Raw genomic sequence first — 19,135 nt, forward strand, 5'->3', positions numbered from 1 at the left:
TCTGTCCTATAAGGTTGCTGAGTCGGAATCGACTGGACCGCAACGGGTTTAGTTTTGGTTTATGTCTCCCCCTCTAGAACGTAAAGCTCCATTAGAGCAGGGAATGTATTTCATTCACCGCCGTATCCTTGACGCCTAAAAACATACTTGGTTAAATGAATTTGGACTGAAGACCTCCTGCTCTGTGAGGTCACCTCACTAGGGTAAGACTGCAAACACAGATGGAAACACAAACCAGGTGAGGCCTGTGTTGCCGCCCTTGAGCCCCTTAGCAGGGGGTCTCTCGCTGGAATCCTTAGCCGTCCCCTCACTCCCCAGTCAAAGCTTGGACTTAATATTTTCTTTCCTTGCGTGGCCGGAAAGGGGAAAAAAAGGAAAAAAATGGAGCGTGTTAAGGTAGGAAGGAGCCTCAGCTCTACACCATTCGGCTGAGCATTTATTGCTGTCCGTGGCAGCAGTTGTTTTCATTGGGATGGCCCTGGCACCAGGGGTGCGATTCCGAATAGAAAACCCTGAACGCCAGCAATAAACCAAAACTGCTCAGCCATTTTCCGAAACCAGTCGCCCGAGGACCGCTCCCGAGAGCGTGCGCATGAGAGGGGCGGGCTTACTGTAAGGGCCTCATCCGGAAAGCGCACGCTCCGTGGCGTCCCACCGTAGAGGACTAACAAAACGCAAAGCGAGGTTTAGCAGGCGGCACGGAAAGCGCGTGCGATCGGAAGCAGGGGACGCGCTTGTGTGGAAAACTCTCTGTCTAACAATGATTGGCTGGCGCCCTCTTTTTTTTTTTCTTTTTTAGAATTGGCTAGACTGCCTTCCCCCACCCCCCGGTATCCAGGTACTTCTGATTGGCTTCTCCTGGAGGTGGTACAGAGGCTTTGGTGATTGCTCATCACGGATTGGTGGATTTGAGCCCCTGGCGGCTGTTTCTCAAGGAAGGGGACCGCCCCTCTACTCTCTGTCCTGTCTCCCGACCCGTACGCTTTTCTCTCAACTTGCGCACAAATGGTTGTTGAAAAAAAAAAAAAGGGTGTGAGGCTCGAGCCCGCCAGCCAGGCCTCTAGCACCTAGCGCGCGCCCTCAGCGAGGACCCGCGCGAGCTGCCCTGTACTGTGCCTGCGCTGTTTGAAATTGCAGAACCCGTTAGGAGCTGGGGGAAACTACCGTTCCAGCTGACTCCGGAGCTCGTGCATGCGAGGGGGCCGAGTGGCGGTCGCGGGGCGGCTCTTGCCTTTGGCGTCTGTGCAGCTTGGAGACTAGGACCGGCATTTTCGAAAGACGCCGCCTTCAATAGCAGCGCTGGCGCGGGCGGAGGCTAAAACCCGGGGGTCCTGAGAGTGAGGAAAACGCGCCAAGTTCCCCTCGGTGGTGGAGTAGGAAAGACCCTAGCGGCTCAGGAGCGTCGGGAGCGGGGCCGCTTCTTCTTGCGCCCTTTCTATCCCGGGGCGGCCGCAGGCGGCCGCCGCTCCGGGAATGTAATTGGTGTCGGCGTAAAGCAGGACCAAGTGGCGGCCCGGGTTCCCGCTCTTGAGAGTGGATGGTCACTCCCCCGCGGGAGGGCGATCCGACCAGCTTTTTCTTGGGTCGGGGACCCGGGCTCCGAGCTGGAACTCACCTGTCGCGCCCACACCCATCCCGTCTGAACTCGCCGGCGTCACCGTCGCGGACCTCGCTTTGAGCCATGACCAGGTACGGAGGGCCTGGGGAAGGAGGGGCCGGTGCCCGGGTATGGAGGCAAGTTCGGCCGGCGCCTGAGTGGGGCCGTTCTGGGACCCGGGCGTCGTCGCTGCTTGGAAGACTCCAGGGACCATTTTGCTCCCTCGTCCTTGCTCGGGGTGCCAACCCGAGCCTTCTGTGAGGGCTGCCCCCTCCTGCAGCTCCTGGGAACTCGAGAAGGCAGGTTCGGGCTGGGCGTAAACAGGCCAGCTCCACGGGCTAAGGGGCCGTTTTCAAGTGAGCGGTGGCGGCGCCCCACAACGCCAGCGGCCAGCGTCCCACCTTGCCCAGCGCTGTGTCTGAAGGGCACGGACATCAGTTAACACGATATCATGTCAACTTTTGAGTCTCTTTTCTGTTCCATGGAGTGGTGATAGTAGGGAGAAGAGATGTTTTCACTCGAGTACTATGTAACTGCTAAATTTTACCGTGCAATTTTTGACACTAGAAACTTTAAACTCTTTAGAACGCCACTGAAGTCTTTGCGGAGGGTGTTATCCTTAGTTGTTTCACATTTTTCTTGAAAAACAAGAGTTGAGTCCTGTGATCTTCTGAAGGAAAGAACAAAACTTAGTGGTACTTTGTGTTCACCCTCTTGTTCAAGAACATTCAGTGTTCGATTTATTGTGTTCTCTGCAAAACTGGATTTACAGTTTTGCGAGAAACATTTTTGATGTTACAACCCAGTTACAAGGAGAGCCAGAAGGATACTATATGGCACCTGGTAAAATGTTACATTCTTGCTAATCTTAGTGACTTGATCATTGCTTCGAGGGAGGGTTGTTGGTTTATTGATTCGGACGACGATCCCGTGTATCAGGTGCTTCATCATTGTTTCCATCTGTTAAAGTCAGAGTATCCTATCACAGAGAATGCAGTTTCTACTCGTTAGAACTGGTTTTCAAGAAAAGTCTTTGAAGAATTGTTAATGCTTAGAAATCCCAGTGTGGTGCAGGTTATGGTTTATCTTCATAAGCATATGAATTTCATCACTAGCATTAAGCGGCCAGGAGAGTAAGTTGAGCTGGAGACGGGATGGAGAAGAAATTGGTCAACTTTCCAGTTCTTCCTGAGTTGTCTCCAAAATGTAGTTTCACTGCCGAGGTTCAGTGCTGAGAATTCCCAGATCAGAGTTAGCTGAGTGAAACGCTTATTAAGGGTGGAATTTGAGTGAATTTTTTCTAGTGCATCATACAGAGGTAGTCACATTTGAAACTTATTGCTGAGGTTTGGAGCTTTAAGTAATTTTCTGGTAATACTCCTGTTAGATCATTTTCCCCCAGATGTCATAGTGAATGATAACAAACCTGTTGCAGCCAAGTCCATACCGACTCATAGGGACCCTATAGACTGATATATAAAAGAGCTACAATGTGGACATATTTTTTCATTGAACAGTTTTGCTTTAAAAGAGTAGAAATGCTTGCCAGAGTCAAACCAAATCATCTTTTTTTTCCTACTCAAAGCAGTTTTTAAAAATCTATAGTTTAAAAAAAAATTGCCTTGAAAGTGAGTAGAATATTGTGGTGTCTAGAGCATGAGAATTTGATAACTATACACAAAGTGCAACGATTTTTTACACCATCCCAACTTTGCATATGTTTTATTACCTTCACTCAGGGTTTTAGATATAACTGAATGCAAAATCTATGCCTTTTTATGCATATTATACTTTAAATATTTTATAGATTTTATTTTGCATATTTATATTAATAACTAGAAAAGGCCTTGGGAGGGAAGACTTACTCATGTCCAGCACTACTGTGATTTCCCAGTCATTCCTCTCCATAGGCCACTTCTTACTTTAGAACTAGAGATGCTAATTGCTCAATTTTTTTTTGAATTAATAAATTACAATGATGAAAAATTAAATTTTTACTCCTTACTACTATATTTTTCCATAAAGTGGGATATTTTGAGATATGACCCTTAATCTAATAGCACACTGATACAGGTTCAGTATCAGATATCTTTCATTGTTTAAGAAAGTTAAGGACTAATAGCACACTGATACAGGTTCAGTATCAGATATCTTTCATTGTTTAAGAAAGTTAAGGACAGTGTCGCAAGCTCCTTCATTAATAATGCAGCATATATTGAGTGCCTATTACTGCCAGGAGTTAGTTTTTAAGTTTGAAGTTCTAATTAGTACCGTTCCTGTAGTAAATTTGTTTTCAGAGTTCATGGTTTTGTTGCCTACAACTGATAACTAAATACTAATGAAACTTTTTTTCTATGAATAACAGATATAACTGGTGATTACACCTTGCCTCTATAAATTAATTCTTGTCAACAACTTGGGATTTGAAGAGAAAATGCCTGGTGTCATACCTAGTGAAAACAATGGGCTTTCAAGAGGTAGTCCATCAAAGAAAAACAGACTTTCCTTGAAGTTTTTTCAGAAAAAGGAAACTAAGAGAGCATTGGATTTCACAGAGTCTCAAGAAAATGAAGAGAAAGTTTCTGAGTATAATGGAACTGAAATGTATGTATCATATTTTAAATATATTTCTGTACTTCTTTTATTCCTCATTGGTGAAGCAGAGAACTGGGGTTGACATGTCCAGACATTCTAACTTGATACATAGAGGCAAAAAAAAAGTCCACATTAGTGAGACAAGTCTAACAGTGTATAGTAGGCACAGAATCAAACTGCTGGTTCCTAAGGGATCACCTCCATAGTGTTAACTCATTTGCATTGTGTTCAACCACTTAGACTAACTTGGAAAAATATTTGTTGACTAAAATTATTTTTCAGAGTTTAAACATGTTATTTGTAGTGCAGCACATTTGTGAAAAGGTAAAAAATTAGCTGGTTTTTTGGTTTAGAAGACTTGAAAGTTATCTGAGATTTTTAACCTTTGTAGACATGTCCAGTATATGAATTAGTGGACTTGTCGAGGGCATAAAATTGCAAATTATATTTAAACTAAACTTAAAAACAAGAAGTGCATTTGATGCAAATAAATTTTTCAAAAGAAATCAGAACAAAATAAAATACTCTACCAGTAGTTGCTCTAGCTGGCATTTACACTAGCTTCCTATTTAACAAATAGATACTGTTCCAGGTAACTAAATGGATTTGGTCCTGTGTATAACTTCCTACTATGTACTAATAATCAGTTGAGGTTGTGTGTGAGCATTTTTTTAAATCAAGCATTCATGCTTATAAACACTTTGTGGTGCTACAGTAGTCGCAGCAATAAAATTAATAGCAGGTCTTCCTGTATTTTTAATAGTTCATTTTTAAGTGAATAGTGGTTATATCATACTCTGCATAGTCTGTCTTTCACCTTAATCTTATTAACAGAATCTGACTTCTTAGTGCAGCTTCTCTCAGATAGTGTTGTATCCGGTTATTCCCACATTTCTCTTCAAATTTTAGGAGTACCTGCTGGGTAGTGCAAATGGTTACTTCCCTTGGCTCCTAATTGAAATGTTGGAGTTTCAGGTCCTCCCAGAGGTGCCTTGGAAGAAAGGCTTGGTGATCTACTTTCTGAAAAATCAGCCACTTAAAGCCCCGTGGAGCACAGTTCTACTCTGACTCACATGGGGTCGCCATGAGTCTGAATAGACTCAACGGCAACATTCACATTTTAACTGCTTGATTAACATGTCATGTTGGCTAAACAAATCACAATACCAGTTGCTTAATTTTCTACTTGGTAAAATGGGAGTCTCAGAAGAAAGACCTGGCGATCTACTTCCAAAAACTCAGCCAGTGAAAACCCTATAGAACACAGTTCTACCCCGACACACACGGAGTTGCCATGAGTTGGATTCGACTTGATGCGACTGGTAAGTACTGGTAAGATGGGATTAACAGTCCCTTGATGGAATTGTTTTGAGACCTGTTGAGTATAACTGATGTTTTTAAAGTGCTTTTAAAACTTTTGGGTATGCGGCAATTTTTCAACCTATACATATTTTCGGAGAATGTCATCCAAATAAATCTACGTACTTTTCAGATCATACAACATTTGGAGAATGACTAAATCTAGGAAAGTAGTATTTCCGTGTTGTTTCTTTATAATACTATATCTTTATAGCTTTGTCTTCTCTTAATAGTGATCAAGTTGTTCCTGCAGCACAGTCCTCACCTATAAACTGTGAGAAGAGAGAAAACTTGCTACCATTTGTGGGATTGAATAATCTTGGCAATACTTGTTATCTTAATAGTATACTTCAGGTAAATTGACAACTTTCCTATATGATAAAACTTTAGTAGGCATAGGCTTTTAGTAGAATAATCTAACATTTAATGTTTCTGAGAATTTCAAATTATTAGAGGATTTTAAGAAGCCCTGGTGGTTAAGTGCTCAGCTGCTAACCAAAAGGTCAGTGGTTCAGACCCACCAGCTCTCAGTTTGGTTCCGTAAAGATTTCAGCCTTGGAAACCTATGGGGGCAGTTCTGCACTGCCCTGCAGGATCACTATAACTCAGAATCAACTTAACAGCAATGGATTTGGTTTGGTTTTGGATTAATTGTCCATACCGTTTGCCTTGCACATTAACCAGAATGGGCTAAGATAATGATTCTAAGTTGCACATTACAGACTCCCCTTAGGCATAAGACAAAGTGTGATAAGTAAAGGTGGAATAGCAAAATTGAATGGGTCTTGGTTAGGTGGAAGATGCCAAACCTTTAGTTTCTCTGCCTGATTCCTGATGCTACAGTGATAGCTGTCTTAGCCCTTGGAACTATATCTCTCTGTATATGGCACCCTTGTAACCTTAAGTCTTAGTAATAGCTGCCCAGGCTTTTGCTACCAATGATGGAAGACAGTGGACTGCTCTTGTTCTTGTAATTAACAATTTTTGACACAAAGTTTAAATCTCAAAATTTGGGGTGATGGCCATTTAAAAGTGCTCTACAAAAAGCATGATAGCTTTTTTTTTTTTTAAATGATCTTAGTTAATGTTTGTTTAGTAAACAGATAATCTCGCTTTTTGTAGGTATTATATTTTTGTCCTGGTTTTAAATCTGGAGTGAAGCACTTATTTAATGTTATTTCAAGGAAGAAAGAAGCTCTAAAGGATGAAGCCCATCAAAAAGATAAGGTTAAAAAAAAAAGAACAAGAAATAATATAAAAAAAAATTCATGGAAATTCATTTGCTTAGTGAATTGGGAGGAGGGGAATGATAAAAGATTATTTCTCTGTTACAACAAACTGAGAATTGAATTTCTAAGTAACTCATGTTGTCAAAAAGGCAGTTATTCTTTATTCTTGCAAGGCAGCTAACTCGATTATTCCCTTTTACAGAGTGTTTTCTCCAGTCTTTTAATTCATTGTGAGCCAAACTTGTCTTTTGTGTACCACCATCACAATTTGTAATGCCTGTGTACCACCTGTTACTAATCACATGTTTTTTCAGATTGACTCACTTTTAAATTTTAAGTATACTTTTGACTTCCATAATTAGGAAACCAGTATCATCCACATAAAAGTAAATAAAAAATATTCTTAGAGTTTGTGTACCCCCTAAAATTAGTTTTAGACTGAAATTAAATTTAGAAAAGCTTGTATTTAGTGAGACAAAGCCAAGAAAGGGGGAAGGTACTTAATTTGTTCATAAATGAAACAATTGTTTTGTGTGCTTCTTTCTCGACAGGGCAATTGCAGAGAAGATTCTTTGGCAAGTTATGAACTAATATGCAGTTTACAGTCCTTAATCATTTCAGTTGAACAGCTTCAGGCTAGTTTTCTCTTAAATCCGGAGAAATATACTGATGAACTTGCTACTCAGCCAAGACGACTGCTTAACACACTCAGGTATAGCCTATAATATAAATTTAGGATTCCAGCTTAGCTACTTATTTCTATTCTCTGAGAATGGTATGTGAACAAATGGGGACTGAAGAGTAAGGAGGAATTGGATACTATAGGTCCATAGTGCTGTATATCCCACAAGCTCTGGAAACTGGAAATTTTTTCACAAGTTTGGTATTAAACTTATGAGACCTGAATTTATATGAGGCTGTTTATAGTTTTTATACCTGATATGAATGTTCATACTTTTTTCAATAGAAATAGTAATGGGTTTAATTATGGGGTACTGCTCCATAGCCTGTTGGTATATATTTTATTTAGGGGCCATTGTCTTTCTAAATCTGAAAATTTCTGATTTACTGCACAAATTGGTCATAAGGATTTCAGATTAGTACTTGTGGGTCTGTATTACTTCAAAATCTATTATGCATAAAAACTAAATTCCAAATATTCTCTTATTTTGTTACCGTTTAGAAGAGAACTATTGGATTAGATTGCTTTTAGTATTGTTTTTATAAAAAAATTAAACTTTATATATAAAGCAGCCTTATCCAGAAAAATGACACATATACTATTAGGGTAACTCTTAAAAAAAAAAAAAATTGTGGAATAGACCTAGGTGCAATATGCCGCTATACCTTTGTTAAGAGGCAGTGTAGCACTGCAGTAAAGAACAGATTTGAATCCTGGCTGTGCATCTTAACTAGCTGTCAAACCTTGTGCATGTTACTTAACCAATCTGTGCCTCAGTTCCCTTATCTGTGAACAGTGGTGATAATAATACGTACCTTATGGGATTGGAAACCCTGGTGGCGTAGTGGTTAAGTGCTATGGCTGCTAACCAAGAGGTTGGCAGTTCAGATCTTCCAGGTGCTCCTTGGAAACTCTATGGGGCAGTTCTACTCTGTCCTATACGGTCGCTATGAGTCGGAATCGACTCGATGGCAGTGGGTTTTTGGTTTATGGAATTATTGTGAGAGTTACGTATACACACAAAATGCATTTTGTTTAAAACCTGGTATGTGGTAAACACTATGTAAATATTAACTACTATTAACAGTAATATTTACAAGATCAAAATATTTGTGAAAAGTAAATTTGGTTTTGTTTTCAATTATAAGTTTAGGTAATATGTTTCAAATTAACAGCTGAATGTTTTAAAAATTAAAAAAATGAGGTTATGATATCCTATAAATGAATTCATTTCTATATAGAAAGATTTTATTATTTGTCTTCAAAACTACAACAAATAAAATGAAAACTTTTATTATAGGGAACTCAACCCTATGTATGAAGGATATCTACAGCATGATGCACAGGAGGTATTACAGTGTATTTTGGGAAACATTCAAGAAACATGCCAACTCCTAAAAAAGGAAGAAGTGAAAAATGTGGCAGAATTATACACAAAGGTAGAAGAAAAACCTCATCAGAAAGCGGAAATGAGTGGTACTAACAACATAGAAATGGACAATATGAGGCATTCTGAAGAATATAAAGAAGAACTCCCAAAAGGAAATGCAAAAAGAAAAAGTGACACTGAATTTGGTAACATGAAGAAAAAATCTAAAGTATCCAAGGAATACCAGTCATTGGAAGAGAACCAGAGACAAACTAGATCAAAAAGGAAAGCTACAGGTGATATGTCAGAGATTCCTGCTAAAATACTTCCCAAGTACACTTGTGAAAATGAGAGTGCAAAGCCGTCGCAAAAGAAATCAAGAGTTAAAATAAATTGGTTAAAGTCTGCAACTAAGCAGCCCAGCATTCTTTCTAAATTCTGTAGTCTGGGGAAAATAACAACAAACCAAGGATCCAAAGGACAGTTTAAAGAAAATGAATATGATCTTGAAGAGGATGCAGAGAAGTGTGAAAATGGTAACACTTTAAAGGTTAATGGCTGTGGACTTGACTCTCCAGGGAATAATGTTAAACCCATTAATGTTAATGAAGATAAGGCCATAAACAAAGGTGAGTATGATTTGTTCTTCGACATTGATAAGTAGGAGCATTAACAGTTGTATAATTAGAATTTTCTCTTTAGATACATGTATAATATAATCTGTATAGCTAAGATTTTTGTTATATTTAAAAAGGAAATTTAACACTGAACATGACCATACAGGTTATAGTGTTTTAAAAAGCATTCTGCTTAGATGTGTTATATGTATAATCTTATTAATCTTAAAGTAGAATAATGATAATTTGTGGTTTATAAACTAGGGGAGTTGAATACATTTTAATGGAAAAAGACTGTATATTGCCCTCTAGGAGTCCCTAGGTGGTGCATACAGTTAAGTGCTCAGCTATAACCATAAAGGTTGGCAATTTCAATCTACTCAGCGGTGTCTCAGAAGAAAGGCCTGGCATTCTACTTTGAAAAGGTCACAGCCAATGAAATCCTATGGAGTACAGTTCTACTCTGGAACACATAGGGTCGCCAAGAGTTGGAATCAACTGGCTACCTATACAGTATTTGACATAACTGAAGTCATAAAAATTTGCATTTAGTCAAAGTTTTAGAGAACTTAGTTATACCTTAAGGATCCCCGGTGGCACAACAGTTAAGTGTTAAGTGGAAGGCTGGCAGTTCAAACCTGCCCAACTGCTGCTTGGGAGAAAGACCTGGTGATCTGCTTCCATAAAGATTGCAGGCTAGAAAACCCTGTGGGGCAGTTCTACTCTCACATGGGCTTGCTATGAGTCAACAAGAAGTTACACCTTACTTCAGCTAGATTTGCACCTAGTTTTGTCCATACTGTAGTTCTCAGGGAAAATGTAATACTGATTAATGTAGTTAGTTACTATATAGGGGCTGTCTTTAGGAAGAGAATTATAAAAAGACACAATTGTGACTTTCTTAGAGAAAATGTTAATTCATATTCAATTATCTTTAGAGGGAATTTAAATTTCATGAATAACTCACCTCTTAATGCGAATAAAACTTGTCATGGAGTTGATTCAGACTCGTAGTAACCCCATGATAGAGTTTTCAGTGGTTGATTTTTTGGAAGTAGATCTTCAGGCCTTCCTTTCGAGGCACCTTTGGATGAACTCTAACCTCCAACTTTTCGGTTAGCAGCCGAGTGCGTTAACCGTCTGCACCACCCAGGGACCCCACTTCTCAGGATAACAGGTTGCTGTCATGGTTCAAGTAGATCCTTGGCTTTGTATGCTGGAGGTTGTGTGTTGCTATGATGCTGAACGAATTTCAGTGGACCTTCCAAACTAAAACTGAGAAGAAAGGCCTGACACTCTACTTCTGAAAATCAGTCCAGGAAAACTATGTAGATCACAATAGTCCAGTCTGCAGCTGATTTGGGGTTGGTGCAGGATTGGGCAGTGTTTTGCCCTATTGTACATGGGATTGCCATGAGTTGGCGGCCAACAACATAATACTAATAAGCAAGCTGAGATACAAAAATGGGGCTTTATTCATGATGTTTTATTTAAATAGAATATTAATGTTTTGGATGCTGAAAAATTAATCTGTGTAGATGTATATTTTTCTTATTTTCTTTTTAGGTGTGGAGCAAATTGGTTTCGAGCTAGTAGAGAAATTATTTCAAGGTCAGCTGGTATTAAGGACTCGTTGCTTGGAATGCGAAAGTTTAACGGAAAGAAGAGAAAATTTTCAGGACATCAGTGTGCCAGTGCAAGAAGACGAGCTTTCCAAAGTGGAGGAGAGTTCTGAAAGTAAGCAAAATTAGTCTTGTGTGGACCATGGAGTAATTACATTTTTCTTCAACAATATACACTATAATAGAACTTGTGTAATTGGGGAGAAAAAAGCTGATTTTTAATGTTCCTGGTGTAATATAACTTTTTCTTGTATAGCTTTATTTGTTAATAATGATCGTTTGAAGAATTATGGAGTCTTCATTCGGAAAATAAAGGGTGTTAAAATGGAAAAATGAACTGCTTTAGTAAGTTAATAGCTTTTGTGGACCTGAATCTTTTAGAGCTACCGAGTTATGTTTGTTAACTTTTTTCCAAGTTAACAAAGGGGCAAAAACTCATCCTCAGTTTTTGCCCCTTGATTTAGTAAGTGGTTTTGATAATTTGTTTGCCTTTCTGGTATTGTCTGCTGGCTTTTTTTTCCCCCACACAAAAGGTTTTTTTTCAAAGTCCTCTAAAGGGCTTTTAACTAGAAATTCTCAAAATACATTCAGGTTTATATTCTAAGATAAAATTAAATATAATTGCTTATCTATCATGAGCAAATTTTTTTTCCAGGTTCCTTCTGTTTATCACACAGTAAATATTTGAGCTACTGTTTTGTCTAGTCCAAACAATAAAAAGCATGGAAATGTCATGGGAAGTAATGAGACAGACCAGATCACTTGTTGAGACACTGAAAATTGGCTATTAAATATAAATTAAAATCTGTCCTACACTAAGGCAAAGGAGTATCTTGTTCTTACTGTTCATAGCACATTAGTATCTATTGGCTGTCCGAATGTAAATATTTAAAAGATTATGTGTACTGTCAAGGACGAGCTTATGATAGGAGTGCCTGAAACAAATTTAGTTTTTACTTAGGACGGGTTAGTCAATTGAAGTGTAATGCTAATTTTGAACATCGAACTTTGTGGTTTAGTTTTTGAATATCTGAGAGAGAGATTAATTTTTGAGCGAAAGGATTCTCTTTTGTAGTTTCTCCAGAGCCAAAAACAGAGATGAAAACCCTGAGATGGGCAATTTCACAATTTGCTTCAGTGGAGAGGATTGTAGGAGAAGATAAATATTTCTGTGAAAATTGCCATCATTATACTGAAGCTGAACGAAGTCTTTTGTTCGACAAAATGCCTGAAGTTATAACTATTCATTTGAAGTGCTTTGCTGCTAGTGGCTTGGAGTGAGTATTGTAAATAAAAGCTATTTGAAGAAAATGAGCTGCTATATAAGAAGTTTTATTCAAAATAATAGGAATATAAAGTACTAAAGTATTTTGTAAAGTTTGCCTGAGAAAAGTTTTCTCTTTAAAAAGGAATCAATTTAAATCCTTTTGGTATGAATACATATTCTGCTATTTAGCAGCTGTGAGAAGGTTTTTTGTGTAGCAGATTGTCTATCAAGCATGATTCTTTTCTAGTCAAACCCAGTGCCGTCAAGTTGATTCTGACTCATAGCTACCCTATAGGACAGAGAAGAGCTGCCCAATAGGGTTTCCAAGGAGCACCTGGCAGATTTCAACTGGTGACCCTTTCTTTGGTTAGCAGCCGTAGCACTTAACTACTACGCCACCAGGGTTTCCTTTTTTTCTAGTAGCAGAATTCAATTTTAGAACTGATTAAAGCAGGAAACGAATTTTATACACATTAAAGTTTTGTGTGTAGATAAAATTTTATAAGAGGGAAAAGGCAAATTTCTTTTAAAATTAGGTTTAAGGTAACTAGAAAATCAGAGTGGTCTTGGAACAATTTTAGAAATTTTCATCTGCAGATGAGAATTTTAAAAGTTATTTAAAAATAAGTATAAAAATGCATATTACTTCCAGATACTCTTTTTCTGATACATACACATAAAATCATTGTACATTTTATTCTTTTGTATATTGACTTGTTTGAAATCACTGTCGTTAGGTGTCGTTGAGTTGATTTTGACTCATAGAGCAAGCCTGTGTGAGAGAGTAGAACTGCCCCATAGGGTTTTGTAGGTTGCCTTGTCTTTCTCCTGTGGAGCAGCTGAGTGGGTTCAAACTGCCAGCCTTTTGGTTCGCAGCTGAGTGGGTTCAAACTGCCAGCCTTTTGGTTCGCAGCTGAGTGTTTAACTGTTGTACCGCTAGGGCTCCTTGAAATTACTGTGAGGGCTGCCCAATAACTCCACACTTTGTGCCAGACAATGACATATGGTCTTCTCTTTTTTCAGTGGACTTTTCTCTGATACGGTATTACTGATTTTTGTTCCCAAATCTTGGTAGAAAAAGACTTAAAATGACATACTAAATGTATAGGATTTTGTTTTGAAGTCCAGTGTGTTTTTAAAATGTCATTTGTTGTTACTGAACAAAATTAAGAAAAGGGAAAATGCCATATACCCTCCACAGAAACACTTGAGTATCAGGAGTCAATTCAACATATTTTTTCCATGCAAAATAAATATTATACAAAGTTGGGGGCTTCTTTTCTATTCTGATTTTTTGTTCATTCATGTGAGCACTGAAAGTAATTAAGGGTTCATTTAGACTTTTAGTTGGTTTCATATTGGGGTATAACACTTTAAATATATTTAAAATGGGAACCACAGAAAACTTTTTTTTTTTTCCCCCCAAAGGTTTGATTGTTATGGTGGTGGACTTTCCAAGATCAACACTCCTTTGTTGACACCCCTTAAATTGTCACTAGAAGAATGGAGCACAAAGCCAACCAACGACAGCTATGGATTATTTGCAGTTGTGATGCACAGTGGCATCACAATCAGCAGTGGGCATTACACTGCTTCTGTTAAAGTCACCGACCTAAACAGTTTAGAACTAGATACGGGGAATTTTATGGTAGATCAAATATGTGAACTAGGTAAGCCCGAACCGTCGAATGAGGAGGAAGCAAGGGGTGTGGCTGAAAATTATGATGAAGAAGAAGTGTCTGTTAGAGTCAGTGGAAATACACAGCCAAGTAAAGTTTTAAACAAAAAAAATGTAGAAGCTATTGGACTTCTTGGAGGACAAAAGAGCAAAGCAGATTATGAATTATACAACAAAGCATCGAATCCTGATAAAGTTGCTGGTACAGCATTTGCTGAAAGTAGAAATTCTGAAACTACCACTAATGGGACCCATGAATCTGATAACAACAAGGAATCCAGTGATGAAACAGGCATTAACATTAGTGGATTCGAGAATAAAATTTCATACGTAGTGCAAAGCTTAAAGGAGTATGAGGGGAAGTGGTTGCTTTTTGATGATTCTGAAGTGAAGGTGACTGAAGAGAAGGACTTTTTGAATTCTCTTTCCCCTTCTACATCTCCTACATCTACTCCTTACTTGTTATTTTATAAGAAATTATAGAGCGAGTGTATTTTCCTTGTATATATTAAACAGACCTGGACAAACATTGGTAAAATTAATTACATCAAAGAGTCTTTAGCATATCTTGAGATACTGGATATTATTGGTCTCTTTAGGTTTTATATAGTGAAATTTGAATTACTGAAAACCATGTCAATTTTTAGCGTTCATTTTCCTTACCTAGAGACTAGTGATGCATTAGCTTATGGGAACAAACTTGTATGCAATTTCTAAACGAATTATCCAAAATGGAAGCATTTAAACACTTTTGAATTTACATCTATCTTTTGTGTTTGCTTTTTAAAATAAGGTACTCGTATTTGTATTCTTCATATTTTGGAGTAATTATCTACATGTTTATAGGTGCTGCGGTTTTCCAGCTAAGAGGCAGAATCTCATTCAGTACACTTAGTTTTATAATACAGTTGTGATGCCAAATCTTTGATGGGCTTTATTAGAGGCACAAACCATCTAGAAAGTGTGATTTCACAATGGTGTTCATTTTGTGCCTTGATTCACTTTGAAAAGTATCTCAGAAAACCTGGACAGTTCCCTCTGTCTTCAAAAGAATTTTATATGTATTTATGAAGATGATTCTGTACTCTAGTACATCTTTTGGGGCATGGATTAATTTGTATCTCTTCATTCTGCACGATCTGTATATAGTACATCAAACTTAGAGGTATGACCTTTAACTTTTTTTTAAAAACTGGGAGGTCAATAAAATTTAAACTGCTTAACAACTATGTCTACAAATGCTCATCTTTTTTTTCACTTGCATATTTCTACCGTAAATAAAGCTGGGTTCTCTTAAGGAACAGAACATGTATATATGTATACGCACATTTATATTCATATATATAGAAAAGAGAATAAGCATGCATAATTACCTTTAATAATAATCATTACTTTCTCACAGTGGAGGCGAAGAATTTTTCAAATAGGAGACATTGTGCTTATTCCATCCAAGTTGTCACACTTAAAAGTTTACAAGAAAAGCTGTCACGTTTTAGTTGTCCTTTAAAGTAGATATCTAACTTTATGGACTCCAAAACAGGAGAACTTAAGATGATGCTTTGGGCACACATAAAAACTTGGTTAAATATTCATCTTAAATGTAGTACACTAAATTTGGTAAGTGATCAATTATGACATGTTGAACGTTCTTGGCACTAAGAATATCTTAAAACTGATGCTAAAGAATGTATAAACGCCATTGGAATAATATATCCCATCTCAACAAATAAAAGTGCTTTAGAGTTACATAATATCATACCATTCTACAAGATGGTATGGTAAGTCATGCATCACCCCTTTCTACATTCAGAATCACTAATGGAGCTTTTTAAATAAACACAGCTCTGAGCACTATCTGTAAGTTTAGGATAGACGCTGGGCCTCTATAATACTCCAGAGACAGCCAAGGTTAAGAACCATTAGTATAAAAAGATTGCTGATAGGAATTTTACATTTTAAGAAAACTGAAGTACATGAGAAGTTAGGAAGTGTTCAGTATTATTACCAATGGTTTTATTTAAAAGTAAAAGGAAGCCTCTATTCTGACCCAGAAAATAATTGGTATTGCATGATGAATGTATAAATCTTATAAAGTCTTTGATACTATCACTAAGGTTTGTGTAGAACAGTCCAAACTGTTTAGATAAGTGTAACCTAATGAGAAGTGACTGGGCCACTTAATCTCTTATGTGTACCTGTCCCTCCATCCCAGGGACGGTATGTATACGTATGTCACCTTTTTTTTTTTTTAAATGAGTTTCCATTCTTGATTCCTTAACCTTTCCTTCTGCATTTGGATCATCTTTCCCTAGATAGATTTTTGAAGTTATATCCTTTTGACTCCTCAGATACTCCCTTTTGGCCTAATACTGTGTAACTCTGAAAAACCTTTTTGTGATTTGGTCTTTGAATTGCTGTAGATAAGGATTCAAGACAGTATTACCCGTTATAAAGGTAGGCTAGAAATGGGGATATCAGCCACCATCTCTGCTCTCAGGAGAATTAGACATTTTTGAAATTTTGTTCTCTACAACTATACAATGAAGGCACTGTGTTAAATTTGATCAGTTCTTGTTAAGTGATTCATGTAACTTTGATCACTAGGTCAAAGGGAGGGACAGATTATAAATGATGGCATTGTTCCATAAGTTACAATACTATAAGGAAAAAAAACCATTGTTCAAAAACAAATCATTAATGTGTACTGTATCTTGGGAAAACTTGCCAGGAAATTCAAATATATTTCTCAAGCATTTTTTCTGCATTTTTCATATTATAATTTTAAATGAACTGGTTCTTGATTTTGATTAAGGCAGGTAATTTTTTTTATAGGTTCTTCATAAAATCTCAGGTCAAAAAGTAACTTCTCATTCAACTAGATTAAATCAATAAACAATCTCAAGCTCTCAGTGTTACCTTTTTGTGATGCAAAATAGCTTTAAAGTAGTTAGTAACTGATGACTACCCAGAAAAACCCAGTGCCGTCGACTGGATTCCGACTCATAGCGACCCGAAAGGACAGAGTAGAACTGCCCCATTAATTTGAAACAGGAATCATGTTAGTTGCTGAGAGTCATGAAGTTCATACTGCTGACACTGGCATAATAAGGTTGAGAGTCATAAAGATCAGACTACTGTCACTGATACTAGCTATTCCAGTGTTTCATCATTATTTACAGACAAAAGTTTATTAGTAGTTATTTCTACAATTTATTCTTATCCTTTTTGGGGTATCTACATGGAAAATAGAAACCAGCTATAAGTCTCCACAAACCAGTTACCAATATCTATCTCTGTCCATTCATTCATTTTGGGGCCTATGAAGTGACTACCTTGATTTTCATTTCGCTAGTTTTGGAACTAGTTCTCAAATCAACTCTAACTTACTCTCTGCCTTTGTCAGTAAGGTAAAATTTTAAAAGTCCCACTCAGTAAAATTAGTGTAAACATTCACATATTTAATAGTACCTTTAAAATAAGCATTACTACATTTAAAATGGTTCCAAAATGAATCTACAAATGGTAATATAAATTAAAAAATATGAACCTAAAGTAAATAAATTTAACATTAGCTATGCTATAAATAATGGTAAATGTATAATGTACCTTTGAGTCATTAAATTGTCTTAAAAAAGGATAACAGCATATTACCAGAACATTAAAAACCATAGCCGTAATTCTCAAACTTTAACAGTCTACATTTGATATCAGTTTGGCCACTGCATTCTTCAATGAATAAATTAATGCTCTAATTTCCAGAATTAAGTCCCAAGTCTTATTTTTCAATAGATCTTAACTCTTCACACTCAAGTTGAATACATGGCTCTTTTCACATGAATAAAACAAGTGCTTTTATTTTAGAGATCCATTTTGCGAAGGCTCATTCGACTGAAGGAATCTCTGGGGAAAAAATAAGAGGATATGATTATAAGTACACAATTTTTACATAATCATTTAAAATGTTTTACATGGTTTTCTTCCTCCAAGTTGTCTCAAAGTTTTGCCATCAGTTCCTATTAACTTTCAGGTCAGATGTTCATTCTACATATTCTGGTTTATATAATCTGGTTTATAGATTTCTCTATAAGGGGCATTTATAAAATGTATTACAGTAACCACTTTGGGAAGTCCATTATTATTCATTTGTCTAATGAATGCTGCACATACTGTGCTAAGACAAGGAACTAAAGGATAATAGAAGAGATTTCAGAAAAAGATTTGGGGCTATTACAAGGCAAAAATGCAGGTGTTTCTTCAAAATATTAAATTCTAAGTATTAAACCAGTCGTTCTCAACCTTTTGGTCTCAGGTCCTTTTCGCACTCCTAGAAGTTGAAGACCCCAGAGAGCTTTTGTTTATGTGGGTAGGTTATGTATCAGTATTTGTCATATTAAAAATTAAAACTAAGAAAACTTAAAAATATTAATTCATTAAAAAAATTGGCCCACTATGCATTATTACAAATAACATCATTTATTAAAAATAACTTGCAAGAAATTGAGAAGAGTGGCACTTTTACATATTTAATGTCTGTCTGAATAGAAGACTTAGATTCTTACACCTGCATTCAGTCAGTTGCACTATCAACTCTGAAGAACTTCACCGTACCTTCGTGAAAGAATGAGTGAAAAAGGCAAATATCTTGGTGTTAATATGAGATTAGTTTTGACCTCAAGGATACCCCCCAAGGGTCCTAGACCACACTTAGAGAATGAACCACTGTCTTAATACCTGTAAGCCTACTGTGAAATAATTAATCTCCCAGGTTTTGTAGATCAGCAAAATAAAAAATTCCAAGGAATTTTTATTTTCTAAATCTGAAGAAGTTAAGGGTGGAGGGGATACTTTTGAATTATCTCCTAATGTATTTTCCTTTATCCTTAAATTGGTTTCTTCTGCTTACCCATCCTGCCATTAAGGTTAAGCAATGAGGCTTTCAATCATGAGGAAAGAAAAAGGGCAGATACAAAGAGGTCATATTCAGCTTGCCTTTTTTGGTTCCAGAGAAAACAGTCTTTAAAGCCAGACATTGTTAAGTAATAAAACGGTTCTTCTAAATTAAAAAGGAATTCCCTGCAAATATTAGGAACTAAACTGGAGAAGTGACCATAAAGTAGCTC

General features: G+C 37.3%; 2 protein-coding genes across 6 annotated transcripts in view; one reads left to right on the top strand and one right to left on the bottom strand.

Moving 5' to 3' along the window:
• The first annotated feature begins 1,599 nt into the window (after window positions 1–1,599).
• On the top strand, window positions 1,600–15,233 carry USP1 (ubiquitin specific peptidase 1). The gene is made up of 9 exons (XM_049879446.1): window positions 1,600–1,689; window positions 3,963–4,201; window positions 5,785–5,905; window positions 6,674–6,778; window positions 7,332–7,492; window positions 8,763–9,460; window positions 11,015–11,185; window positions 12,146–12,347; window positions 13,766–15,233. The coding sequence occupies exons 2-9, from the start codon at window positions 4,032–4,034 to the stop codon at window positions 14,496–14,498; spliced, it is 2,361 nt and encodes a 786-aa protein (XP_049735403.1). The 5' UTR covers window positions 1,600–1,689; window positions 3,963–4,031; the 3' UTR covers window positions 14,499–15,233.
• Window positions 15,234–15,651: 418 nt separating this feature from the next.
• Window positions 15,652–19,135, bottom strand: part of DOCK7 (dedicator of cytokinesis 7) — a 271,583-nt gene continuing 268,099 nt past the window's right edge. For 3 of the 5 annotated variants that reach the window (XM_049879447.1, XM_049879449.1, XM_049879450.1), the window contains one exon: window positions 15,669–17,915. In XM_049879447.1, coding sequence (XP_049735404.1) covers window positions 17,873–17,915 — 43 coding nt within the window. In that variant the 3' untranslated portion in view covers window positions 15,669–17,872. Of the gene's footprint in view, window positions 17,916–19,135 lie in introns of all 5 variants that reach the window. The other 2 variants (XM_049879452.1, XM_049879451.1) reach the window with 2 other exon arrangements.

This window comes from Elephas maximus, chromosome 3 (assembly GCF_024166365.1).
Source record: "Elephas maximus indicus isolate mEleMax1 chromosome 3, mEleMax1 primary haplotype, whole genome shotgun sequence".
Lineage (NCBI taxonomy): Eukaryota > Metazoa > Chordata > Mammalia > Proboscidea > Elephantidae > Elephas > Elephas maximus.

Coding starts and splice junctions, on each gene's coding strand:
- USP1 (XM_049879446.1), top strand. CDS start 4,032: ATGCCTGGTGTCATACCTAGTGAAAACAATGGGCTTTCAAGAGGTAGT. Junction 7,493..8,762: donor CGACTGCTTAACACACTCAG/GTATAGCCTATA, acceptor CTTTTATTATAG/GGAACTCAACCCTATGTATG. Junction 12,348..13,765: donor TTTGCTGCTAGTGGCTTGGA/GTGAGTATTGTA, acceptor TTCCCCCCAAAG/GTTTGATTGTTATGGTGGTG.